This window comes from Lissotriton vulgaris, chromosome 1_1, assembly GCF_964263255.1.
Source record: "Lissotriton vulgaris chromosome 1_1, aLisVul1.2, whole genome shotgun sequence".
Taxonomy (NCBI): Eukaryota; Metazoa; Chordata; class Amphibia; order Caudata; family Salamandridae; genus Lissotriton; species Lissotriton vulgaris.
Genome location: NC_141685.1, coordinates 726,604,737 through 726,632,423, shown reverse-complemented (window position 1 = coordinate 726,632,423; position 27,687 = coordinate 726,604,737). Strand labels below are relative to the sequence as shown.

The 27,687-nt window shown below is 41.3% G+C and overlaps 1 protein-coding gene across 6 annotated transcripts in view; it reads right to left on the bottom strand.

Annotated features, from left to right (window-relative positions):
• LOC147747718 (complement factor H-related protein 3-like) overlaps positions 1-27,687 on the bottom strand; it is a 966,023-nt gene that overhangs the window by 63,018 nt on the left and 875,318 nt on the right. For all 6 annotated transcript variants that reach the window (XM_086955193.1, XM_086955216.1, XM_086955208.1 and 3 more), the window contains one exon: positions 19,179-19,375. In XM_086955193.1, coding sequence (XP_086811319.1) covers positions 19,179-19,375 — 197 coding nt within the window. The remainder of the gene's footprint in view (positions 1-19,178; positions 19,376-27,687) is intronic.

Sequence of the window (27,687 nt, the reverse complement as noted above, 5' to 3'; positions counted from 1 at the left end):
GCGACCAATAACACCTTATTCAGGAAGTTAGTGAAGCAGATTAGTTCTGAACCCTTCCAATTAGTCACGTCATTTACTGCACTATCTAAAAGGCTCTTAGGGCCAGATGTAGTTTGGCCGGTAACGGTCGAAAATCGGTATTTTCGGCCGTTACCGACCGGTTTACAAGATTTGGCATGTAGGGGGCAATATTTTACCGAATCGGTAAAATTACCAATTCGGTAATTTTACCAATTCGGTAAAATAAAAAATCGGTAAATTTACCGATTTGAAGCCACCCATATGTAGGTGGGACTCTTCAGAGTCCCAGGAGCCTTTACGAATCGGTATTTTACCATCAAAACCAATTTGATGGTAAAATACCGATTCCGGTGTGCATGCACATGTGTGCAATGCACAGCTATGTCATGTGACAGGCAGACCTGCCCTTAGGGCAGGTATGCCTGCCACATGGCACCTGTGCCTGTTTTGGGGGTGCCAGAGGGTGTCAAAGTGACACCCCCTGCACCCTTGTGAATTCTTTAATTACCGATTCGGTAAATACCGAATCGGTAATGCCTAATCATTCCTATGGGCTTCAAAGCCCATAGGAATGAATGGACATTACCGATTCGGTATTTACCGAATCGGTAATTAAAGAAGTGTTAAGGATTCGGTAACGAATCCAGATGTTGGCACCTACATACCATTTACCGATTTTGAAATACCGAATCGGTACGATTCGGTATTTTAAAATCGGTAAATGTTTTTTACCTACATCTGGCCCTTAATGCCCTTGATTGTTTTAAAATTCCAAAAGCATCTCCCACTATGAACTCCAAAATTAACCAAATTACCTTCCAAGGACCAGTGATCCGTAAGAGGGGGATATAAGTCTAATGAGATAGTTATTATTTTATGGTCACTGGGAGGAGTATGTGTAACCGTAAGATCCTTAAGGAGGACGAAAGTTGGCATCTCTACCACCACGTAGTCTAAAATAGATTCACCAGTGGTGGACTTGTGCGTAAAATTTGCAGGAGTATCAGAGGGGAGCCTACCATTCACTAAGATTCCATCTATTTCATAGAGCTCTTCTAGGAATATCTTCCCTCTATCTGTTGTTTTAATATTCCCGGGAAAAAGAGTTTGCGGTATCTGTAGGGAATCCTCTTTGTGAGCGTTACGAAAGATCTCCAAACTAGAGTTGGATACTTTACAATTAAAATCACCTTATATCATTATGTGGGGAGAAACATCGTTTACAGAAAGTGATTTAATATAAGAGAAAACCCCAAATAAAATTTCATTATAGCAGATATCAGGTGGAATATAGACATTTATTAGAATAATAGGATTATTTTTAGAATTAGCAGACCTAAATAGCGTCACTACTTGAAACAGATTACTAGGGTCTAAGAAATGGGAAAAATTCCATTGTATCCTGGAGGACAAAAGGCATGCTATTCCCCCTCTAGCGTGGCCTCTCCTAGAGGGGCTTGCTTTGCCCTCCAAAACAAAATATTCCCTTCCTATGGGAAAATTCTCTATACACCAAGTTTCTTGAAGGCATATAACGCTAAATTCTAATGAAAGGAAAATTAGTAATTTTTCGGGGCTATTTCGTATTCCTGCAGCATTCCAGGATAAAATCCTGAAATCATTGTTAAGGATACGGTTGTGATTGGAATTTATGGGAGGATTTCCTAGCTAGGATTCCAGGCAACCAGTTCCATTGATGATCAACCTCTGCAGGAGCGCTTTGGAAGTGGGAGCGAGGGGGGTTTGAATACTCCACCTGCCGCCCATTTTTTACAATACTAATTTTTAAATCTTCACAGTCAGTTGGGATAACCCCATTTCCAGCTACAGCTTGAGAGAACCAGGGTTTGCCCCTTAATCTATTAGATTGTGGCTCTACCAAAAAAGGCATTACATCAATCCCTCTACGTTCAAAATATTCAGTTTTTTGGAGAATAAGGTTAACAACTAACTTTGAGTGGAATCTTACTCTGGTTAGGGACCCAGCATCAATGTTGAAGCTTTTTACTAAGTCAATATCATTAGTCTGTAACAGTTTCAAACCATCCGTCTCGTGAAGACATTGAAGGAGCGTTGATCTATTTAAAATAAAATCGGAATCAAATAACGGAAAAAAGTCTAAAATAAAAGTATCAATGTTTTCCTCCTCAATTACCATGGTTGGCCTTATTGATTCTATTTCCCCTCCTGCAAGAGCAGGGAATGGCCTCGCTAAGGGGTTAAGGCTAACTGGCACTTGATCGACAGATTTGATCAACTCCACAGGAGGGACTATATTAACAGATCCCCCAGGAGTTGAGCAGAAAAAGCCTGATATGGGCTGCATAGAAGTGGAGGGAAAAGGGATTCGGGGGGATTTATGAGGAGAAGGGGGAGCAACACCCGGTGTCTCATGCAGAGATTTATCCACCCAAGTTTCCTCAGTGGAATTATTACCTGTAATATTGGGGTTGTTTTCAAAATTAATTTTCCTCCGCCTCTTTTTTGCAAATCTACGCAGCTGTTTCCTCCTTTTTCCACCGTTCTTTTTTAAGTGCGTTATCTTTCCCTTATTAGATACCACCGAAGCCTCCTTTATATTAACTTTAGTAGGGGGACAAAAGATGGGATATAACTCTTGAGATATTCCTTTTCCCGGAACACAGATAGATTACATTTCCAAAGTACCCTCCATCACACAGTTATTCCTAAAGACATCCGCCTGATATATTGGAGAAGTCCTCTGGACTGATAATACCTTTTCTATATCTGAAGTAGGAGGATTCTCCATCAAATCAGTTTGGACTGGGACGATGGTTACAATTTCTTCCGATACAGGTTGAGCAATCACGCGGGAAGGGTTAGTATCCTTCCCCCCTTTCTCTCTAATAGAACCTTTAGTATTTGAGTCACAGATTCCAAAACACAATCGGCGCCGCCAACAAACTTTTCCAGCAGGGACAGAATGGAAGCAAGTAAACGTTCAATGCAACCCAATGTTTCTGAGACTGGATTATCCTGACTAACGGGCCCAGTTGGGACATTATTTGTTGCATTAAATTGAGGACTAATGGAAATATTTAACTGGGGCATAGAGAGGAGGGAATTATTGGAGGGAGTACTATCGTATAAATGAAGCCCAGATGGAACAGGTACCCCCGGGGTTTTCCTTGGATCTAATGACACTTCACTTACATCCTCTATATATCTTTTGCATAAGTCCATATCTATACCCAGACAAAGTGGATCGATATGTTGTACCACCCCAGAGGCATTCTCTGTGGGAGTTAGGGATACACCGGAGTTAAACATTTTATTATGCACTATGACATCAGTAGTGCTTATACTTGGAGCGGATAGTCTAAGAGAGGGGGAGAGGCCAAATTTATTTAAAGGGTCAACAATTTGCCGACTTGGAGTCGAAACTTTTGATAAAATTGGAGGATTCCCCCGCTCCTCTTTCGAGGGCCCTAAACGTTCCACCCTCATGGGTACGAGAGTAGAGAGAGATGGAATGGTATCCCTGTTCTCTACATGTTGTACCACCTCATCTCCAACCTGTGGACTATCCTTTAGCGAGGGTATCCCAGTAAGGATTTTATCCTTGCCTCTTTCCCATAGACTAAATAGTTGCGATTTTCCCTTTACAAAAGACGCCTGGCTGTCCTTATTTCGTAAAGGGTTGGACAATCCTACCTACAATGCAGTCTCGCTTGTAGCATGACACAAGGGAGGAGACTGCATAAGCACCAGGCAGCCAAAAGTAGTCCAGCTATAGAAAAAACAGAAATGCACTGTATAATGGTATATAATGGTATATAGGGTCCTTTACCTTTCATGCAGTGACGAAAGGTAGCTTGCTGCGCTGTGTTGTACTGCATAAAAAATTATAAATCTGCCCCTAAATATACAATTCCAGTGTTCCATGGATGAACGCATAGCAATATCAAGAAAGTAATGTAGTTATAGTAATACATCGAAATCATAAGAAGACTGAAACAAGAATTAAAAAGTGTGTAAAATGTAGTACGCAGTTATACTTGACTGCAGTAAGCCTAAACAGCTGATGCCGTGATATTTTTCCACTGATCTGTTAGCCTAAGCAAGATGCTGAAAGTGCAGAACAGAAATTTCATTTTTGCTGACCTTCCAATAGGCATGTATTCTTTTAAAAAATGTAAAGTATTTTTGGATGTTCATGTAATTCAATTCCTGTTTCTACATACACCATGATCATTGTTAAATGTTTCAATAAAATATACCTTAGAATGATAAAGATGAAGATTCCTCATGAGAAAGCAGTTTGTCTATGGGAATGACTGCCAAGATCCTTACACAGGACATTGCTAGCTGATAAGTCTATAACAAATTTGGGTTGTGCTAGTGTGTGCACGGTGAGAGACGAGAAGACGAGGAGTGTTCCTGTTCTTACTCTTCTGAGTTGCTTGAACTTCTCTTCAGGAGTAGTTCTGCTTTTGAAATTCGATTTATACAGATATGCTTATGTTCTCACTCTCTTATCCTAACTAATAACACTTCAAGGCTTCTGATTGATGCCTTTCTTTCCATTTTTAGAATAGGGATTTGTTCCTTTATAGAACACGCTTAATGTATATGATTATTTTCATGAGCTAATATGATGATCTTAAACTGCTGATTGAAATAAAGATCATATTCCACATAATGGATTAATAAAACCTTTCAACTGATAACAAACTCTCATATTTGACTGAAATAATCTAGTGGTTTTAAAGACATTCATGTGATTCAGATCCTGGTTAATCTCATTCAGTGTCAAAGGGATGGCGAACAAATAGGGGGATTTCTCTCTGAACAGGTGATATTGCTTTCTTGTACACCTATATTTAACTGAAACTCCCCACTTCAGCAAATCTAGTGGCAAAGGGTGGTTTACATTATGAGAGGTGTGGTTTTGAAGACAATATGTGGATTTGAAAGTGGTTGCAGTACTGGAGGCATGAGTATCAATAGGGGCATGTGTCATGAATAGTAAATCTTTGCTGCAGTTTGTTCATGAGATTTTGAAATGTGCGTTTGAATACATCATTGATGATTGTGGTTATTGTCAAAAAGTTCAAGAGGGTAAAATAATCCGAAGTAGTCTCACATCCCGGTATATTGAAAAATAAAGTTAATTTTGGTTGCTTGTCTGCTAAGGATTTGTGGTGCTGATCATGAGATACTTTTGACTGCCAAATTGAGATTGGGACGTTAACAATTTGCTGTAATTGTACTAATCTTGAATGATGTTAGTGGAACCTATTGCGCAATTTGCCGCTGGTCGAGATTTAATTTGCATGCGTGGAAAAATCTTTTTTGTGAGGGAAAGTTGGAGGGTTTTGAAACCTTAATATTCCGATTGATGTATTGTTTAATTTTCTTTATAGAAGCAGAAAAGGATTGTTTATTGTGTGTTCACTTAGAGTTATAGGTTGTGTGTACGAAAGAAGAATTTCAAAGGAGACTGAACTGTTGCAAAGAGGGAGATTATACATTATAATGTGCCGCGCTCGGACCGATTGGTTTTTTACTGTCACACTTCTATTGGTTGATGACAACACAGAGTGTTTTGGTCAGTCGTTTCAAGAATGCCACTTTGAAATTAGTTATTTATTTTCAGAAATCCAAACTGTAACAGGATTTGGGGAAATGATTCTGACATATACCGAAAAGTATGAAAATATTGGGGATTGAATTTACGTTATTGTTGTCGGTGAAATAAATCGAAATCCTGACATTTTTGAAAACTCTTAAGAGTATGATGAATGGTGATGTGACAGTTCTGGTAAGGGAAGGTGAGGGGGCACCTCCCAAGGGTACATTGGAACATTATATGACAATAAATGTGACTTACATGCATGTATATGGCTTCGTCAATGGTGCAAGATCACTTAAAATGGGGTTCTCTGAAGATACCACCACATGATAAATCAATATTATTGAGAATTTAGGAGAAAAACTGTATGAAATGAAACTGCCTACTGGAGAGTGGCAGTTCCTTAATTAGGGAGAAGGAGCATTGTCCACCCAGCAACCAAGGCAGCAACCATGAAAAATACAATGTAATAAAATGATTGTAATACCATTTTCAGTGTGACCAGCCCTCATGAAGTGTCAGGGCATTGCGGGGTCACTGCTGCTGCCTGGCAGCAGGGGAGGAGGAGTGGTGCTCCAGTTTAAAGTGTGCATGTTACTTTGGCCGCTTGTCTTGCAACGGCCAGTCGGACATGCAAACTTTAAACCTCTCTAAACCGAGCTGGGTGGAGAGCAGTCACAGATGACCAGTGCCTGTAGGAGCACAGAGCCTACCCGCTCCAGCCAATCCTGGTGCTTCTCTCATGCTGGTTAACAGCATAAGAGCAGCAGCTGGATTGGTCAGGGGAATTGGCTCAGGGACCCCTCGCTGACTTGGAACCTGGGATTGCAGGAGAAGAAAAGACTGGGTAGGTATTTTCTTTCTTTTTTTGTTATAAATTCTTTTTTGGGGTTGCCCATTGCCAGGCAATGTCAAAACCAGGCACTGCCTTGAACCTCAACTCCAAAGCAGTCAATAATGGCCTGTTATTAACAATGTTTATAATGGGCCACGATTGAGAGCTTTGGAGTTTCTAAAACAACCTGAAAGTGTGTCTTAATATACGCCCATTCACCCCACCACTTTCAACTACAATCAGCCATTAGTGCGCCTAGGCCTAAACAATATGAGGCATTACATCTTAGGGAGTAAATAGCACATGCTAGAGAGAAAGACAAATACCAAACAAAAGCGAGGAAAGCAGTGCGTAATTATGCAGATGCTCGATGGGATAAGGAACAACATAGATGGAGGAAAGTCATGGTTGAGGGAACTAGATTATATCCAACCTTTGCTACTAAGAAACCTGAGAAATTGTAAAAAGAGCAAAGCAAAGGCAAATGAAGATAAAAAAATGGAAAGATTTCTGACACCGAGAGTGATTCAGGGGAGGAACTTTAGATGCATTATTGGCTAAGCGTCCAACACCTTATGTTGCATCTGTATCAAATACTGAGAGTAGTTCGACATCAAATGGGACAGTGTTCAAATTGAAAAAACATTACAGGTGACCCAGCCTGTTGTACAATCTTGTGAGCAAGTCATTCGTTTTTCCATTATCACCCCCTTACTGCCCCCCTGACTGCCTTCACGCACTGCGCATGGCGTACTGCGTGAAGGCATGCCTGGTCCTGGGGTCAGGCATGCCTTTCCGCAGTATGCCATGCGCACTGCAGCTCTTTCTGTTGTTAATTACGTGAACCTAAGCACCTGGAGCAGCTGGAGTAGCTGGAGCAGCTGGAGCAGCTGGAGCAGCGGAAGGCGAGTGGAGCCACAGCAGCAGGAGTAGGCAGGACACCGATTTAGGAGTGAAGGAGAAGGTAAGCCTCCCGAGTGCTGGCCTGCAGGCCTTACTACGCGGGAGGGAGGGGGTGTGGGTGGTTTAGCAGGTGAGGAAGCAGGGGGTTTGCAGAAGGGAGGGAAGGGGGCCGGGGTGGGGGTTTAGCAGGGAGGGTGCAGGGGGCACAGGGGCAATGATTGACTCAACCAGCCACGGAACTCTGTGGAATTTCACAGAGTTTTCTAGTAAATCTGTGAAATTCCACAGAGTGCTACTAGACATTCTCTGCCCAGGGTTAGTAATTAGGTCGTGATCTGAGGCTTTTCGACCAACATTCAGATGAGCTCCTTAGTGTGAAGGTAAAATTTAAAACGAGGCCTCCCGCTTAGTGTATCTAACCTGCAGTCCATTACGGTCGGCCATAAATTCTGACTTTGTCCCGGTCAAGTACATTTAGTGCTTTGGCTTGTACGCACTAGAAAGTGTTTATTCTTCATAAATTCATATCTCCATTCCCTACGTTGGATTTTTGTCATTTTTAAAGATAAACAATTATTATTTGAATTGGTGTTGGATTTGGATTCTGTGTTGTGTCTTACTTTATTGATGTATTGGTGTTTTTAAATGCTTTACAAACCTGTTTCCTATGCTACGCTTGCCTGCTTGTTGCCAGCTACCAAGGATTGAGGAAGGAAATCATGTATTAAAACTTTGACTGAACCTTTTATTGTGATTGTGGCCTTATTATGTGTTGTAAGTCCCTACTTATCCCTACTAATAAAACACTTTCCTACAAACCTGTTATAACTGATGTTGTACATGCATGAGTTGAGACTGTGATACTTTCATGTGTTACTGCTTCTATTATAACTGGACCTGCACCTATTACAAGGGCAATAGCAGCACACTCAGTAGGGAGCTGCCCAACAACTGTGCCGACTAATCTTGTTCCGAATGCTGTATTTCAAGGAGCTGTTGGGGGGAGTTCCTGTGAGAGAGAATTCACAGATCAGTGCCTGGACACCACCACAAACTAGTCAATCATAGAGAGAAGAAAGAAGGATTGTCTTTATGACACAAACAACCCAGGGTAAGACGAAGATGTTTGAGGGTGGGATTTTTCCCCTGTGGTTTGAAGAAATGCCAGAAAATTAAAAGGAAAAAAAACAGGCCCCTGCTGCTCAGCAGACAGAAAAAGAGAGGCCAGTCAATGTTCCAAGACTAAAGGTTGAATTAGAAGAAATAATAACAGGATGTTTTGATATTGAGCATATGAATCAATACCATGAAATATAGCATATGTATTTGTGTAAAATAAATTACTAGACGTGCAGCAGTTACACATGATAAATTAACTCAATTAGCTAGTTAATGAGCTCTTGAAACAATGTGTTCTTCAGGGATGTGATTACATGTTATTGATTTAGTAAAATGCATATGAAGATGGAGTGATTTTGAGAAATTAGGAAGCAAATAGGTAAAGAAACATGAAAAAAGAAACAGTCAAAGGTGGCTTAAACAAATAATAAACCACCGCCTGATTCACTAGATAAAGGAGAGACTGCAGTTTATCCATTGAGAGAGGCTCTACATGGAGGGTACGTACATCTGCACTGGAAAAGAGGTGATCTTGCAGCATTTATGAATAATTTTCCAAAATTGAGATAGTACACACACGTTGCACAGAATTGTTAAGGGTTCGAAGTCATTGTGAACCAAATTGAATACACTTTTCAATATTGTACTGCAGAATGCAAAGTTGCTGTACAGTGGCATCATGAAGAGCCAAATAGAGATAAACACACTTTTGCACCTTCTCCTGTTGTCACGGAAAAATATGATGCAGTGATTACATTCCTGAAAGGCAAGTTTCCACTAAAATATATTGGTGAGGTAAAGATTAAGAGAATTTCACAAGAGCAGAAATAATCAATGTATGACTATTACAAAAGTTTGATTCAAGCAAGTGTTTCAGCAACACAGTGAATAGGGAATATCCAGAACCTGGTGATATGGGATTTTTTGTGTCTCAGTTTGTTATTGGTATGAGACCAGAGATCAGTATACTTATACAAGAGAGTGTGCTTTGCTGGCAAACAAAACTGCTGGTTGAGATCCTAAGATATGTGAAGTATTGCAGTGATGAATTGGAAGTAAAGCAGAAGAGAATTAAAGAGAAGTTTCTGTTGGCACAAATGATATTAGCACAGAAAAGGTTTCAGAACCAGACATTTTCAGGGAATCAAAGTGGAATGCAAAATATGGTTTTCAGGGTCAAGGTAATCAAAGAGCTTCTCAGGGAAGAGGTAGAGGTGTTCCAATTGATCCACGTTCCGGCATTGATGTTGCAATGTTGAAGAAATTGACCCCTTGTCATTTTTGTAACAAAATTGGGTATTGAAAGTGGGATTGTAGACTTAATCCCAATAGAGTGAGTGGAAATGTTCAAAGGCAAGGAGGAAAGCAGATGTAAATAGAGACCGTACCCGTTTAGCAAATGCAAGTGCCAGTGCAGACACAGGTACCAATAATGCTGGTCCAACAAATCACAATCGTTCAACAAAATTCGGGAACTAACATGAAACAGATGTCCAGATCAAATCCAAACTTAATCCAGAACCAGAATCCAACTTCCTTTTAACAATACCGCATATAAGACAGTGACAGTTTTAGCTCTAATAATTCCCAATAATGGTACCTGATGGGGCAGGAAAATTGGGTATGTGGCACAGTCTTAGAGGTGTACCAGAGTGGACCCTTTGTAGAAGGAGAAGTAAATGGCCATCCAGTGTCATTTCTGATTGACAAAGGTGCTACCAGTTCATTGTTAGAATAGTAGAAGTTCCAGCCCTAACCATCTTGGGGAAGAAGATTCAAGTTGTGGGAGCTACAACTACACAAATGACAAATGCCACTTCAGCGAAAGTCCCAATTAAGATCTGTTCAACAACAATCATCAATCATCAATTTGTTATTTGCAACTCTAGTCCTATAACGGAGAGGCCTCCTGTGCAAGTTAAATTGCACTATTTACTGTACACCGAATGGTTTTAAATTTAGACCCATAAAAAGGATGTTACTTTTAAATTGGCTGAACAAGAATCAGCTGTAGGATTGTATACAGTAAGGACAGGAAATAATTTACCCCTGACTTTAATAAAATTGTTAATCCAGAAGTATGGGATTTCATAGGAAAGGATATCGGATTAATAAAAGGTGTTGAACCAGTCTGAATCATGGTGAAGCCCAATGCTTCATACCCAAGAACACCACTATATAATTTGACCCCAGAAACAATAGCAGGAATAACACCAGTAATTAAAGACATGTTGAACAGAGGGCTTCCCAGAGAAATTGTTGGGAGCCCTTGTAACTCTCTGATCCAGAGCTTGCAGATGCCTAATGGCAAATATTAGATTGTTCAAGATCTCCGAAAGATTAACAGCATTGTTATTCAATGTTGTTCCATGGTACCGAATCCAGACATTTTCCATTTCCAAATTACGTGCACTGCAGAATGGTTTATCGTTATGGATCCATGCCAATTCTTTTTTTCTATTCCATTGTATGAGACAGTGAATTTCTGTTCACTTTTGTGTTTCGACAGAGAGTTTTGGCATGGTGTCAAGTTCCACAAGGATATACAGAGACACAGTCTATTTTTAATCAAATTCTAAAGAAAAATCTTGGATCTCTGATGATGCCTTACAAATTAGTTCTTGTGCAGTACATTGATGACCAACATGGGGCATCAAAAACACAAGAAGCTTGTAAACAGGAGACAATTGCTTTGCTTATACATCTAGCTGAAAATTAACAAAGTTTCTCTAAATAAATTGCAACATTGCCAAAAAGATGTCCAACATCTATGGCATATCATTGAGAAAAGTACCAGAAAGGGGTCCCAAAGGAAGTTGAGACCATTCTTGGAATTAATCCACCTGAGAAAGAAGTCATATTGTTCCTGGTGATGGTTGGCTACTGTAGGCAATGGATACCAAATGTTTCCTTCGTGGCTTAGCCTTTAGTGAGGCGGACACACAAAGATGTGCCTGATCTGCTTCCATGGTACAATGAATGCTTAAACACTCTCCTAGAGCTCAGAGAAAGTTTCTGTTGTGCCTGGTTCCAGTAAGATGTTTACTTTGTTTTGCAGTAAGAGAGATTGCTGCACTCTCTCAATGCTTACTCACATGCATGGTGATGCAAAAAGACCTGTGGCTTACTTCTCCATTACACTCTATCCCGTAGGCGCAGGGCTTCCTGGGTGTCTGAAATCTGTGGATTAAGGTCAGAGTATGCTAAAAGGGACTTATTTAGAAAATAGTCAGTGTGATTTATGAGTTGTACAAGTGTAACACACTCAATTGTATCCGCAGGATAACAGTCTTAGTAAACAATCAAAATAAATTACTGGAAGGTAAAGAGAGAACACACAGAGAAAGAAATATATTTGGCAAATTTAAATTGACTAACACAAGATTGGGGAGATAAATACAGACAAATAAATTGAAGCATAAGTCATGAACAGAGACAAGCAATTTTTTATCTACAGCTCACAACTGAAAAATCAACTCCTCATGGAAAAGGCAAACAACCTAAATTAATTAATAGAAAATGGTTGTAAGTTTGTGCCAAAGCAACATTTCAGGAGATGATGAAGTGTCGATGTTTCGGTCTGGATGGTAGTCGTCATAAAGACCATCATCAGGACGGAATATTTTCAATGCTGAAAAGACTCCCTGGAACTTTTGAAGAATAGCCGTATTATAGTGGCAGAAAACTGCAGTGGATGTGGAGAACAATGTCACACACTGGTTGAATCTTGAATATGGATTAATAAGGCCACATCAGTTGGCTAACTCTCGGGTAACAATCGATTAAGTAGTATGACCCAGTCGTTTTTGAAAATGGGAACTCGAATGGCGTTCTACGTCTGCTTGAAGGTTTGTCAGTAACGTTACTGATACTGATCAGGAGGTCCTTTCAAGAGAAAGCAGATAGATATTTTCAAGATGCCTGTTTTAACCGGTTGAGATATGTCCTGGTTATTTTTTTATTTTATTGATTTTTTTGTGTTTTATAGAGCGCAAACTTGACCCGTTAGGGTATCAGAGCGCTTTACAGGTTTAACAAGTTGTATACAAGAGACTTAGAAGGGGGGTAGAAACATTTGGGATAAAAACAGGTAAATAAATTGTATGAGAACAAGAGGTCCCAGATCCCAGGGTGGGATGCCTGTAGGTGCCGAATGAATAACATCCAGATAATCCACGTCGTGGCAGTAATCAGAAATAGAACAAGGTCGCTGAGGTGATTGCAAAGTGAGATTTAGGAGAGGAATTTGCCCATTAGGAACGTTTTGGCCTTCTTTTTAAAGCGTGCCAGAGATGGATTCTTCTAATGGCGGGCGGGCAGAAGTGAGTTCCATATTCTTGGTGCAGCCCCAGAGAAAGCCAGATTGTAAGTTTGTTTTTTTCACACGCATGCTGGTTGGAGCAGGAGGTCTCTGGCAGACCAGGAGTTTCTGGCTACTCCGGATACCACAAGTTTCTGGGAGAGAAATGCAGGGGAGTTTGAGTATAGAGCCTTGTGCGTGATACATGCTTGTTTAAGTTAGATACAGGCCTCAAGAGGAAGCCAGGTCAGAGCTTTCAGGTGTGGTGAGATGTGGTCGAATTTCCTTGGACCTGTTAGTAGTCTGGGGCCAGGGAGATCTTGGGTAGACCCGAGAGGGTAGAGCATCCATGTTCCAGTCTAGAGATGACTAGTGCCTGGACTGCCATTTTTAGGTCAGAGTGTCAAGGAAAGGTTTCAGTTTTCTTAGGTAGCTCAGGTGAAATCTGTCTGATTTGGCCATTGAGTTGATGTGGTCACACATGTTTAAGTTACAGTCTGGGGTTATTCCAAGGGATTTGGCAGAGTCCACTATGGTTGGTGGGCAGTTTAAAGCTGTGATCGCCTTAATCCATTCCTCAATGTCAGGGTTGGTTTTGGGTGGGGAGATTAGGAGAAATTCAGTGTTTTTGCGTTGAGTTTCAGCTGGTTAGAGGTGAGCCATTGGACAGTCAATTTCAAGGCCTCATTCAGGGAAAGATTCTCCTCAGGAGAAGAGATTTTGATGTAGATCTGGGTGTCGTCGGCATACATTTGGTAGGAGATATTTGCGGTGCATGGTACTTCAGCTAGTGGTTCAAGGTAAAGGTTTAAGAGAGTAGGAGACAGGGTTGATCCTTAGGGGACTCCATCCATGATCGGAGAGGGATCGAACACGTTACCACTTATTAGGAATCTCTGTGGGCGGTTCTGGAGGAAGGACCTAAACTATTCAAGAACAGGGTCATCCAGTCCCATCCTGAGTTTGAGGCGTTCACGTTGTTTTTCTTGGTTTACCATATCGAAAGCCAAAGATACATCTAGGAGGATTAGGAGACAGGTTTTGCCTCAATCAGGGGCTTGGAGAGCCTCATCCACGATGTAGAGAAGGGTGGTTTCAGTGCTGTGCCCAGGCCTGAATCCGAATTGGAAGTCATGTAGTAGGTGGACGTTGGTGATGTGTTGGCTCAACTGCTGTTGCACACATTTCTCAAGGACGTTAGCTAGGAGTGGGATCATGGATACATGTCTAAAGTTGTCATGTGAAGCAGGATATAGTGCAGGCTTTTTTAAGATGGGGAGGACTTGGCCGGCTTTCAGAGAGTCAGGTATTGACCCCTGTAAAAGGGAGGCGTTGATTATTGCAGTCCAACTAGAAATGATAGATTGAGAATTTCTGGTCTGGCGGAGAAGTTTTAAATGTGCAGCTGAAGAGTGCTGTCTCCAGTTTCTTTTTGTCTGCCAGAGGGATCTCCTCGTTGAGGGACCCACTATACCACGAGTTTCTGTCTTGGATTTGGGATCTTTTTAGTTTCAGCGGAGCAAGATCATCAAGAATGTTAGATATAGTCGTGGAGTAATGTTCATTGAGGTCGTTGACTGTTGTGATATTGGGGCAGGTCGGACTTGCAGGGTGCTGTCAGTTCCCCGTGATCAAGGTTCTTGGTGTTTCTAACCCAACGTTTTGGAATCACAGGTTGCGGTGCAGTTGTCTTGTGGGTGCCAGATAATAGGAAGGTGATAGCGTGGTGGTCAGACCAGTCAAATGGGTCCATAGAGAAAAGCTTGACAGCGATGACCCAGTCTAGAGTGGCGCCTTTTGAGTGAGCAGGCTTGGGTGAGGGCTTGGCCAGGAAGTCTTTGATGGGGTTGACCTGAGGGTCCTTGAGGTTGTTCCAGTGCAGATTGAAGTCATCAAGGAAAATGTCTTTAGAGTTGGAGGAAACCCTGGCTGTGATGATTTCTATGAGGTGGTCATTGAAGGTGGTAAAAGATATGCAGACTACACAGTTGAGTCGCATTGCTACATATGGAAAGTGCAAGGTATTCGCAGGAGTCTGTGGAATCTGCCAGAAGTTCAGTGACAAGGAGGTTAGAGCGGTAGATTTAGGCAGTACCTCCCCCTTTATTTTAGATTGCCTGTCCAGCTTGCAATGTTATAGTTGGGGGGGACTAAGAGGTCTAGGCAGGGAGATGAGGATCCGTTGAGCCACGATTCGGTCAGGATTACTAAGTCAAGTTTTTGTCTCCGATGAGTTAGGGGATATCAGCGGCATGCTTAACTGGTGAGCAGCAGTTAATTAGGAGGCCAGACAGAGGGGGGTCGGAGAGAGTGTCGTGAGTTGGGACAGAAAAGGGTGCTAGCGCTAGGTTGCTATCAAACACACTTCTGTTGCAGAGGGTAGCTGATCTGTTGGGGTTGATTGCTACTGTGCGGATAGCATGTTTGTCATTCACATCTAGTAGACTAGGGGTTACTGGGGCAGAATTGTATGTAAGGAGAATGGCTAGAATTTCCTGTGAGGTCTGGTGGACTTGGGGTTACCGGTACAGAATAAAATGAAAGGAGGAGGGCTTTAAATTCCTCCTCCGAGAGGTAGCAGGGCTGCTTGCGAGGGCGAAGGTGTCGCAAGGATAGCCTTAACAGGTTATAGTGTGCATTTTTCCACTGTACATTGTTTTTGATGTGTTTTTGAGTGTGTGTATATGGTTTGTTTGATAGAGAGAATGTATATGAATGATAGAATGAAAGAACGGTGTGTCATGTTTTTACTGTCGTATTTGCACTTGGGCTGAAGTCTCTTTATGATTCTATAATCCAATGTACTTTTATACATTAAGAAGCTGACCTTTTTCAATGATGGACTAAATGATTTTACTAAAAAGGATCTATTGAAAATAAATTTTCTAAAATAACTTAGCTGTTCTGTGGGTGTTTCTGGCAACTTTCAGTGATTTATTCTTTCTCCTTGGGGAAGCTCCCTTTCATGTTTATATAAATATAGTGTGCATTATCTCCAGATGGGTGCCAGCCTACCCAGCTCGAAAGAAGGACAGTCTCACCATACATAAACTGTTCTCACAAGAGTTAGTGAGGAGGTTCAGATTTTCTTGCAAGTGCTCGCCAACTTCCCATTGGCGAGCCTCTCCAGATAAAAAACTTTGCTATGCGTCACTTCACAGAGTTTTCAGAAACTCTGCATGGTGCTTGGAACGTGGAGAGGGCAATAGCCTGCAAACTCTACAGGCGGGGCATAATTCTGCACCTACCCCTATTTTTCAACAGGTTGCAGCTGTTACCCTGAATTTGAATCAAGAACAGTGACACAATCAGTCCCAGAAGCTGGATGCGGTTTAAAAAGCATGCCCAGTAGACCTGCCTGGAAATTTTTTCAAAAGTCCCCTTCCAAGTGATCCTTGTCATGAATACTGCTGTTAAGTGTGCTGGAGTACCATACTGGGTTTATGCATTGCATACTCAGAGAGTGAGTGAACCTAACGAAGAAATAGTGGGCCATATTATCAAGAAAGGGCGATACATTATCGCAGCTTTTATTGGCAGGAAACGGCTGCTAAAGCGGCGATAATGGGCCTAATATTATGCCCCTGTGAATTCCCATAGATGCCCAGGTTAACACCAGAACATGGGCTTCTATGGGAATTCACAAGGGCATATTATCAAGTCCAGTTTCCTGCAGATAAAAGCAGCAATAATGTATCACCCTTTCTTGATAATATGGCCCAATGTTCTTTGAACCAGAACTGAGGGCACTAGTAGTCTGATCTCCTCAAGCTGGACAAGAACCAAGAGTGGTACCACAAGGAGCACAAAAGCAAAGAGAAGAAAGGAGTGAAAAATAACAGGCAGCTGCACTAATTCTGCCTCCTGGGATCAAATCAAAATATATTAGCAGTAAACAGAAGGGGGAAGATGTTTTGAAAATGTCTGCAAGAAAGAAAAAAGATGAATATAAAAATAAAATGACTTATCCAAAGTTGAAATTAAATAGGAACAAAGGGGTAAAGTATGTGTTTTCAAAAGAAGAAATCAGTTAAGAAAAAGGTCAGTAGGGGTTAATTGAACACACATTTGAAATTGCAGGAGGAACATGTCAAATATTGCAAGGAAAAGAATCAGTCATACCAGTCTATTTTATTTTTGAACAGGATGTCTATTTCTAGTTGCCAGCTGATTGAAAAGGTATTTGCTATTTAGTTTTTGTTGTTCCCAAAAATGTATCATGTATATAGTGTTTGTGATTTACTAATGACACTTTCTAACAGTCATACACATAGTGTAAGAGATGGATCCCAATTAGTGGGAGGCATCTATGGAGCAATCATTCCATTAGCAGTGGTAAACCTAAATGATGAGAAGATCAGACAGCTTTCAACAGTGATTGACAAATTAGCAACCAGCACCTCTGTTACTCTAACAGTTGTAAGTAATGAATTAGTAGCTATTAGGTCCATGGTTTTACAGAATCGCTTAGCATTAGACTATGTACTTGCTGAAAAGGCACAGTTTGCAAGCTACTGAAAGATCAGCATTGTTGCTCCTTTGTTCCTATCTCTGATGAATGTAGGAAAATATTAAAATTCATCAAAAATATTTCAGATCTAAAACCTGAATTATAACCATTTGGACAACCAGTGTATTATGAGGTTTAAAAACAGGATTTTCTGCAATTAGCAATTGGGTGGTACTGTTGGAGGAGAAGTAATACAAACAGTTGTGGTAACACTACTAACAGTAAGGTTTGGCATATCAACATTAGTTGCTTTCTTTAAAAGCTATACATATTATTTGAACAGGGGAAAGGCTAAAGAAAGGAACAAGCGAATGAAGAAAGATTAAGAGTTAAATGATTTAATCAATCAAAATACAAAAGAATAAAGACATATCTGAGCCGAAAAGAAAGAGAACTGAATAAACAAAGGAGGAGGAAAGTAAAAGCTGAGTGATTCATTTGTGAAAAATATGTGATGGTTTAAAAAACAGCAGGGGGGGTTGGAGGAGCTTATACCAATATCAAGAAAATAACGTACATATAGTAACACACAGAATTCAAAAGAATTACAAGAGAATTAAAAAGTGTGTTTAAAATGTGCAAAATTTAGTACACATTCATACTTGACTACATTTGGTCTAAACAGCTGATTCAGTAATATTTTTCCACTGACCCATTACCCCCAACGAAGGTCCAAAAAGTGCACAATAGAAATTTTATTTTTGCTGACCTTCCCGCAGACATTTATTACTTCCACAAATACAAATTTTCTTAGGTTGGTCATGTAATTCAATTAATGTTTCTACTTACACCATGATTGTTGTTACATATAATTTCGAATGATAAAGATGAAGATTCCTGATGGGAAAGTAATTTGTCTTCGGGAATAACTGCCAAGATCATTGCACTGGACATTGCTACCTGATAAGTTTGTAACAAATTTGTATTGTGTGCCCAGTGAGAAGACAAGGAGTTCCCATGAAGAGACTAAAAAGATGATTGGCTGGCATCATGAAATGCAGCATTGAGATTTCTGTGTTGTTTATATTACTACGTGTTCCTAGATTAGGCTCAGAGGAGATTTTGCCATATTGTATACAAGATCTTTGCTTTCCCTGCTACTGAACTGAGTTGCTTGAACTTCTCTTAATGAGTACTTCTGCTTTTGATATTCAATTTATATAGAAGCTGTGAGCTTATGTTCTCACTCTATCATTCTGACAAAGAACTCATCAGGGGTTCGGATTAATGCTTTCCTCCCATTATTAGAATAGAGATTAATTCCTTTATGGAACAAGCTTAATGTATTTGAATATTTTGATGATTTAATATGATGATCTTAAACTGCTGATTAAAAAAAGGATTGTATACTAAATGATGCATTACATTTTTTTTAACTCATGACTAACTCTCATCATTGGCTGAGATAAAATTGCGATTTTAAAGACATTTATGTGGTACAGGTCCTGATAAATCTCATTCAACGTCAAAGATCTGCTAAACAAGTAGAAGGTTTTTAGTCTCTAAACAGGTGACATTGCTTTCTTGTAAACCTATATTTAACCGAAACTCCTGGCTTCAACATCTACACTTAATGGATCACCATTGTCTCTTATATTACGGGATATCTGGATGGATTTATCATGAGGACAATGACACAGGCAATTATACCATTTAGATGCTTAGGTTGTTAAGTCAACATTACTGCTCAATACAGGACTTTGCAATTCATGCTTCTAACTTGGAAGTAGCCATTCAGACAATTGAGACACTCTATTCATATGGCATTGTTTAAAAGTGCACTCATTCAATTATGTGTGATTGCCAATGTCATGACTTTGTTTGCTCTCACACCACGAGGAGGTTACTAGAATTTTGTGAATGCAGTTGTCATTCCTTTACAGTCTGTACTTACTCTGATACAGATGGGGTATGCAATGAACCCCTCTTCACATATTTGAGATAAGTCACTTGAGCGTGTGTGTTTTATGTATCCTTCTTTACAAGAAAATTCAATAACTTGACCGTTAGTGGCATATTGTAGGTTTGCAAAGCCTGGAAGAAGCTTTATGTTCTTCTGGTCAAGTTCTTTCTGTTCCAATATGCATGAACCTGAAAAATTGAGAAACCATATCGTAAATCTGTGAAAAGACATCACAGTGTAATTATATACAAGGGCATAATACAGCTGCTTTTCCACAAATTACTTTTGTACATTTCTAATTTTTCATTTTTAAGTTTGCTTACTTCCCATAAAAATGAGTCCTCCAGATGTTAAAGTTGAACATATGTCCCTGAATATAACCTCTGTGAAACCTATTGTCTGTGCCACTGCATGTTTTTATCCTCACGAGAAGGAATCTGTACATGGACACTCAGCAGTCACCTTTCAATTAATGTTTTCTTCTTTCAAAAAATCCATTTAAGGATGGATGATGTAAATACAAACACATTAGTTGCGGCAACCTTTGAATTAATGTTCTTATGCTTCAAGAATATTGTTATAGTGGGATTTCTTCTCTTCTTTCTTTGCACCAATACTCTCCCTTCAGTTCAGCCTAAATGACTGGAGAATGTCACAAAATCTTGTTGTGTGGTCTTGCTTAGAGTGTCAGTTGAAGATAAGAGGCTGAGCCGCAGGGAGGCTGATCCTGGTGGGCTACTACTGATTACCATCTTACTACTATCTACCTTATTTCAACTTACCTGAAACTGGACATAATAAATTACATCTTGGAACCTACGACCATACCTACGATTTGGACTTCTTTGCTTAGTAGAACTATCCATTCACAGCTTTTTTCACTGGCAGCCATGTCTGAATTAACCTTTTTAAAGCTTAAGAAAATTCCTTCATTGATGCCTGCCATTCATGTGTGCCGACGTCAGGCTGGCAAATCCCATGTTTTTCCAGAGTTTACCTTCAACTATTTGATCCAGTTGATATTTGTTTGTTAGAGCAATAAAAGCCTTATGTGCTCTTGAGTATACTGTTCACTATATTATTCTATTTTACTTAACTATTAGTGGGTAATGAGAACCAACAGGCAGGGACCAACCAATGTTTTGATGTTTGACATGTATCTGTCTGGAGTATGAGTCCCAGATGCGAAGTTGCCAGACTATAACAGGAGGACTCTGTGTAGTCTGAAATCCGTTTCTCATGGAGTAAACAGTGATCAGGAGGATGGAGATGGAGAAAGAGTGCTGGGATGCCAGAATTGTGCAAGCGTGGTTGAGGGGATGTGTAAACTCCTGTTCAACGAATCGGTAACATTACTACACAGTAAGCAGCAGGACTACCAAATCACCATTTCATTACAATCATATCATATGCAAAAGAGGATATTTAAAAAAACATTCATATACATTCAATGAACTATGGATGTGATACTTTGTTGGCAGATTAGTGTGTCAACCAAGATCTAATCTGATAACATGGGTTTGGTCTTTTTGGAATGGGTGAGAGAGCTTGAAGACCTGAAATATGAATTGGTAAGTAGTCAAAAAGAACAAGCATTGGAAATGCAATAGGTCTCGCAGCATTAGAGTTAGTGCTTTTAGAATTGTTTATGGTTTTTTTTGTAAATCTTTAGCATTTTTGTTTCCTGTAGCCAATGCTAAAGAGTGAGGGTGAGTGAGGGTGAGGGGTTGAGGGTGAGTGAGGGTGAGGGGTTGAGGGTGAGTGAGGGTGAGGGGGAGTGAGGAGTGAGAGTGAGGGTGAGTGAGGGGTTGAGGGTGAGGGGTTGAGGGTGAGTGAGGGTGAGGGTGAGGGGTTGAGGGTGAGTGAGGAGTTGAGGGTGAGTGAGGCTGAGTGAGGGTGAGGGGTTGAGGGTGAGTGAGGGTGAGTGAGGGTGAGTGAGGGTGAGTGAGTGAGTGTGAGTGAGGGTTCAAATCGGTATTTGGGGGGTAGCTTTGAAATCAGTAGTCTTCGATCTGAACCGGGTGTGTTGGAATGTAAGGTGTCTGGCAGTGGATTAATGAGTCATGACCTGTATTTAAGACCATCCGCCTCGATATCAGGCGAGACGAGATTTACTCGTACAACCGTGGGCTTCTGAGCAGAGCTTCGGGCATAGACACTTTGTTTTTAAAATAAATTAAACACTGCTCTTAGTCCCAAGTCAGACACTCTATCACTGACGCTTTGGGAGCTTACGGGATTATTGCCCCAGCTACCATGTCAGCGAGGGAACGAGAGAAGCACCGGGAAGCCAGCAGCTCCCAGTGCAGGATATGGGCTGCCACGGTATACAAAAAGAGAATGATAGTAGGAGACTCGTAAAGTGCAAAAGGCATATACGCGCACAGACAATTATATAAAATCGGTCCACCAATGGTGCCAAAGTAGGAGATTGCGAGGGCGTTAAAGATAAAAATGCAGCTGCGACGAGGGGTGTTACTTTGAGTAAAGGATCAGGCGGTGCAAAAAAAACATCCGGGCAGGGTAACCGAGTGCTCACAGCCGAGATGCAACGCACTTTGAGGGTCGGGAACAGAGTTTAAATATTTAGCGCTGGGCGGAAGCCAGATAAATAAGAAGATGGACTATAGAGTAGCTCCTCCTCTTAGATTAACTAACAAAATAAACAGAGGACAACAAGAAAAGAAACAAAGCGGGCAAAAATGGGGGCCATGATAAAATGGTGTAGAAAATTACATATGCAATGGTCGAGGCCAATACCCCATAACAAACCGGGGATGAAAACAAAAGGCATGAACAAAAATGCGACACGGCGGGAAGGGGATGGGGCGGAGCGGTTAAAATAACAAACAAGACGGAGGGAAGAGAGGGGAGGGGGGAGGAGAAATGCGACACGGCGCAGATTGTACGAAAACTTGTATAAAATGGTGGCTTTAAGTTTAGTTGTGCTTGAATGTTACGGTAGGTGTATTGGGCACGCAGCTAACATCAGACACACAATTAAGGGGCATTTTAGCAAGGGAAAGGCGTCTTAGTAAATAACGAATTGCGTTTTTAAAGCATAGAGTAAAAAAATGCCTCTCCGTACTTACGTTGTTGACATGAAATTGCACGTCTCGGCCGGAGCAGGGGGCGGAGCAGGGAGAGCGGGCTTTGGAATGTAATTGACACGGCCGGCCGGTCGTGAAACTGAAAGCATGGCCGGCCGGCCGTGAAAGCCTTTGATGCGGCTGGGGAAATGCGAGACGGCGGGAAGGGGAGGGGGCGGAGCGGGTAAACAAAGACGGACGTGCACGCGCTTTTAAGCTCAATGCGCATGCGCATTGAGCTTAAAAGTCACGGGCACTGCAAGGAATCGCCACGATTCCTTGCAGTGTGGATAAAGAGTGGATAAGTCCCAATACTCTCGCTTGCTCGATGCGCATGCGCATCGACAGGCGAGACCTAAAAATGATATGATGTAAATTGAGTTCTACCTATTGGTAATTACGCTCACAATGTCAGATAAGAGAAAAGTTCTAGTAAAAAGGTGAAGGTGGAGGATGCCAAAGGAAAGATGGTGAAGGGTTGATGGCTCTGAGGTTTGATTGATTATTTTGTATAAAATGCTTGTTGAGAAACGCAAGGATTCATGAAGACCTCTTGTTAGGATTTCACAATGAAATAATTGCATCTTTATCTAATTAACTGCTCTATTGTCTGGTAGGAAACAAAGTCCAGTCTTGTAGAAGCTGTGCACACTTGAAGAGCTGATTTATGAGTCTGATGGTAGCCTCAACGAGGTGGGTAAATGGAGCTAAGTTGCACTGTGGTGCAAGGATGCCTGCATTGGGGGTGGGCAGCACACAGTGTTCCAACGGAAGGAGATTGCAGAAATGTTGCATAGCTTTGTAAATATGTAGCATTTCTAGTCCCCCCCCTTTTATGCAGTGCAACACAGCTACTTTGCTTGCTGCCTCGCATTGAATGAAAGATTGGTAAATATGCCTGTGGTGCATTCTTTCTTATCCCATTACACATGCTCCAGACAGCTGTAGAATAGAGGTTGAACGGCAAGGACTTAAGTGCCATTGAAATATATGTTGATTTGGATGTCACATTTACCCTTCAAAATAGAGGCAGCATTCACCTTAGCCCATGATCTCACACTGTCCTTGCTTGTCAATCACAGGCTAAGGTAGAGTCAAGCAGGTTCCAGCCAGTGAGAAGTCAGGACAATGCTATGAACAGGATGCAGAAGTTGACTGAGCCAGGGTTTGTCTAGAGTGAACACATAGTAAAAGCTATACATGTGTTTCTGAATAGATAAATGGGGAACTGCCACTCAATGTGTATTCAAACCAAGGTGCCGGGCAGTATAGATTATTAGAAACAAATGCACACCTAGTACAATGAATTGCTAGGCTAACAAACCATTTGTATTTAGTCACTTGTTTTTTTAATGAAAAGGTTATAAACAAATATTTTGGCATCAAGGGATACACCACCACATTTACAGAGGTTCACAAATGCATTGAAAAAAACCATATACAATACATTCAATCAAATCATACACATATAACAATTGTGATAACAATAAATATAGACAACTGTGCAATGCCTCAAAAAATTACGTCATTGAGGCACCAATCCTGAATAAACAATGAACAAGTGGACTGGCAAGATGACAAACTAGCCTACTTGTTTCCACCACGCGGCTGCCGCACGCGTTCGCGCACAGAACTACAAACTTACAAACGAAGGTAGGATTGTTTTAAAACTATTCCTACTAACACTATTGTATTGAGACCCAAGTTAGGGTGGCAAAAGTTGGGATCGTAACAAGAAGTGTTGTTTACTTCCCATAGGCGCATCAACATACAAATTGAATTTAGGCGCACCAGCACCCCAAACACTTCTTAGTGTTTTACACATCGAGGTATGTGTCGACAGTTATTTATTTTTGTATATGGTGGTTCATAGGGATTAAAAAAAAACTGAAAATAACTGGGGTTTATATAATCTCATTCACAGGGAGTATCCTGACATCCCAAGCATAAGGTACCCGCATGTTTCTTTGCGATGTTTGAGTTTCAGTGAGTGGTTAATCAGCTTGTCATTGATACCATTATTTTTAAACTTAATTCACAGCGACAACGACCTCCCCACTCCATGTCCTGAGGAGAACCCTTAACTCACTGAACGGGTTCGAAACGCGTCGGCGTCCTGCTCCACCCAGATACTGAACTACCAGGGCGTAATAGGAATAGAATTCACACAACTCTACACTGTTGTATAGTCTTTGTGTCTTCCTATTTTTCGCACCATATGACAAATTCAATGCGTATCTAGTGGTGGTGGAAACAAGTAGGCTAGTTTGTCATCTTGCCAGTCCACTTGTTCATTGTTTATTCAGGATTGGTGCCTCAACGACGTAATTTTTTGAGGCATTGCACAGTTGTCTATATTTATTGTTATCACAATTGTTATATGTGTATGATTTGATTGAATGTATTGTATATGGTTTTTTTCAATGCATTTGTGAACCTCTGTAAATGTGGTGGTGTATCCCTTGATGCCAAAATATTTGTTTATAACCTTTTCATAAAAAAAACAAGTGACTAAACACAAATGGTTTGTTAGCCTAGCAAGTCATTGTACTAGGTGTGCATTTGTTTCTGTTTCTAATAATCTATACTGCCCGGCACCTTGGTTTGTTTATTTCATAAGAGTGGTCCAAGCTGGTCAGAGACAGGACCCAGCCTTTCCCCCCTTTTTTCTCACTCAATGTGTATTCAGCATCCTCGTAGCGAAATAAAAGAGCATGATGGGATGATAAAAACCTAATTAAGGATAATGAAAAAAGTAAGCTGAGATTTTGCCAATAATACAATAAGATATAGGAAGGATGGTTGGATTAATTGAGTTAGGTGTGCATTAGGAAGTGGAAAATCTGTCAGAAAATTGTAGGAAATGTCCAAGATAGTGTGGAATATCAGAACATTCCACTGATAAAGTTAAAATCTATGAATACAATTGTGCATGCAGATAAACTTTATGTATGAACCTTGAAAGGAATATTATGAGAAAAGTTATGGGCCGTGGTCCATGTAGGCTAATTATTGTAATATGACTAAGGGACAGATCAGGATGTTGTTTGTAAAGTATCCATATGGCATTTGGCTAGTACGAATCTGATTCAGAACCCGCCTTTCCGGTCAACTTGGACACTTTTCCGAAAGACTTGTTATGATGGTTGGAAACTGTTTGGAATTTCCGATTCGGTTTCCGAACGGCTATTGGAGTAAACTAGTCGGTTGGAGTCGAATCGTAGTGGTCTATGGACCGCATTTCCGACTGAGCGATTAGGATGTACTTTACACAGCCTTTCTGAATCCGTTGTTCCGACACAGATTGGCTGTTGGAACCTGCCTTTAGGGGCCCGGAGCAGGCTCCGGCCGGAGCCTAATCGTAGTGGTCTATGGACCCCATTTCCAACAGAGCAATTAGGATGTCCATGGACAGCCTTTCTGAATCAGTTGTTCCGACACAGATTGGTTGGTGGAACCTGCATTTGGGGGCCCAGAGCAGGCTCTCCTTCACCTGAGGTATCCGAATGAGGCCCTTGGGGGAACCCCAGGTTCCCCCTTTAAATGCATGCACAGTGTGGCAGGCACAATGGGGTGCCTGCCACAGGGTGCATGATTTTCAGAAAGCACCCCTTTCTTCAATGGGAGCCTGTGTAGTTGGTCGGAACACAATCTGTTTCTAAATTCTTGTTATCCCTGCATTACCTACCTACTTAGTTATATTTTTTCCAGTGTCGTTTTTTTACATCAATCTAACTGCCTCTGACTCTGTACTTCTATTAGTCTGTCTGTAGCTTGCCAAGTTGGCCACTATTTATTTTTTTAAAGTTTTAAAACTCAGATTCACCAATAGCTCTAGCCACCAAGTACAGTCCTTTGGGTTGTCCTCTTCCTAATCTTGAGAGGTTTTTCGGCAATTGCCACCAACAAAATTCCCAACCAGATATTTTACTATTTTTGATAGGCTACGACATACTACTGTCTACTCTACTCTAGTACCCAATTTGTACTAGTGATGTATGTATGTATGTATGTATTATATTTTCTCAATCTTGCTAGTGAAAAAAAAGAAGGGGAAGCGTATATGACATTAAAAAAATTAGTGATGTTTTTTCTAGGCATATCGACCACCAGTGCCAGGGCCAGCGGCGGGGCAGGTGACGCCAGCCAGGAGGGAGCAGATGCGGAAGCCAATACAGGGGTGGGTGAGCCAGCAGCAGTGGTGGGCAGTGATAAGTTGTACTTATATTCCTTACTTATTGACAATAGTTACACAGTCGCTGCAAGGGTATACCGTACTTTACTGTTGAGAGAGACTAAGTTGTTGTGAACAACGGTTGAAGAAGACACCCTTTATTTAGCATTAGCAATAGCATTTGCGACGGTAGTTGAGTAACTAATGGCCTCTTCTATCTGACTCCAACTCAGCTAGGAAAGTGGTACAAAGAAGACTAAGAGTCATACGACCTTGATGGATGGGTCGAACGAAATGGGAAAGAAGGAGGAACGACGGGCGACATATGTGGCGGGCAGAGAAGAATGCCAGGTAGGTTGCTCCCCCTCCCCACAGCACCGCCTGTGTTTCCCTGACCCATCTGCCACTGCTGAGGAAGTTCGAGGCCCTCCACCATCCGCAGGCTACCACCTGCGCCTCATCCCTCAGTTGTAGGCCTTAGGTAGGTTTGTTCATCCTCCGCTTCATTGCTTTTATTGTCTTCCCCCGCTGCCTGTACGTGGTCCGTACCCCTTTTTCTTCCCTCTGTTCCCCTCGCTGTCCTCCGTGCTCTCTCTGCCCGGTCTTTCCTTCTGTACCCCTCGCTGCCCTGTGTCCCTGCCCAGTTTTCCCTTCTGTTCCCCTCGCTGTCCTGTGCCTCTCTGCCCGTTCGGCCTTCTGTTCTTAGCTGCCCCTGTATTTCTGTATTCTGTATTTTTCCTCTGTGCCACTTGTTTTTCCGGTATTTCTGTCCCCTTTTTACCTTCTGTGCTACTCGTTTTTCCCTCGTTTTTGTGCCCCTTTTGCCTTTTGTTCCACTCATTTTTTGTGCCCGTCTGCCTTCTGTGCCACTCGTTTTTCTCTCCTTTTTATGCCTCTTTTGCCTTATGTTCCACTTGTTTTTTGTGCCCTTCTGCCCTCTGTTCTACTTGTTTTTTGTGCCCTTCTGCCCTCTGTGCCACTCTTTTTTCACTCATTTTTTTGTGCCCTTCTGGCTTCTGTTCCACTAGTTTTTAGTGCCCTTCTGCCCTCTGTTCCACTAATTTTTTGTGCCCTTCTGCTCTCTGTGCCACTTGTTTTTCCCTTGTTTTGTGCCCCTTTTGCCTTCTGTTTCACTCATTTTTTGTACCCTTCTGCCCCCTGTGCCACTTATTTTTCCCTCATTTTTTGTGCCCTTCTGCCTTCTGTTCCACTTGTTTTTTGTGCCCTGCTGCCCTCT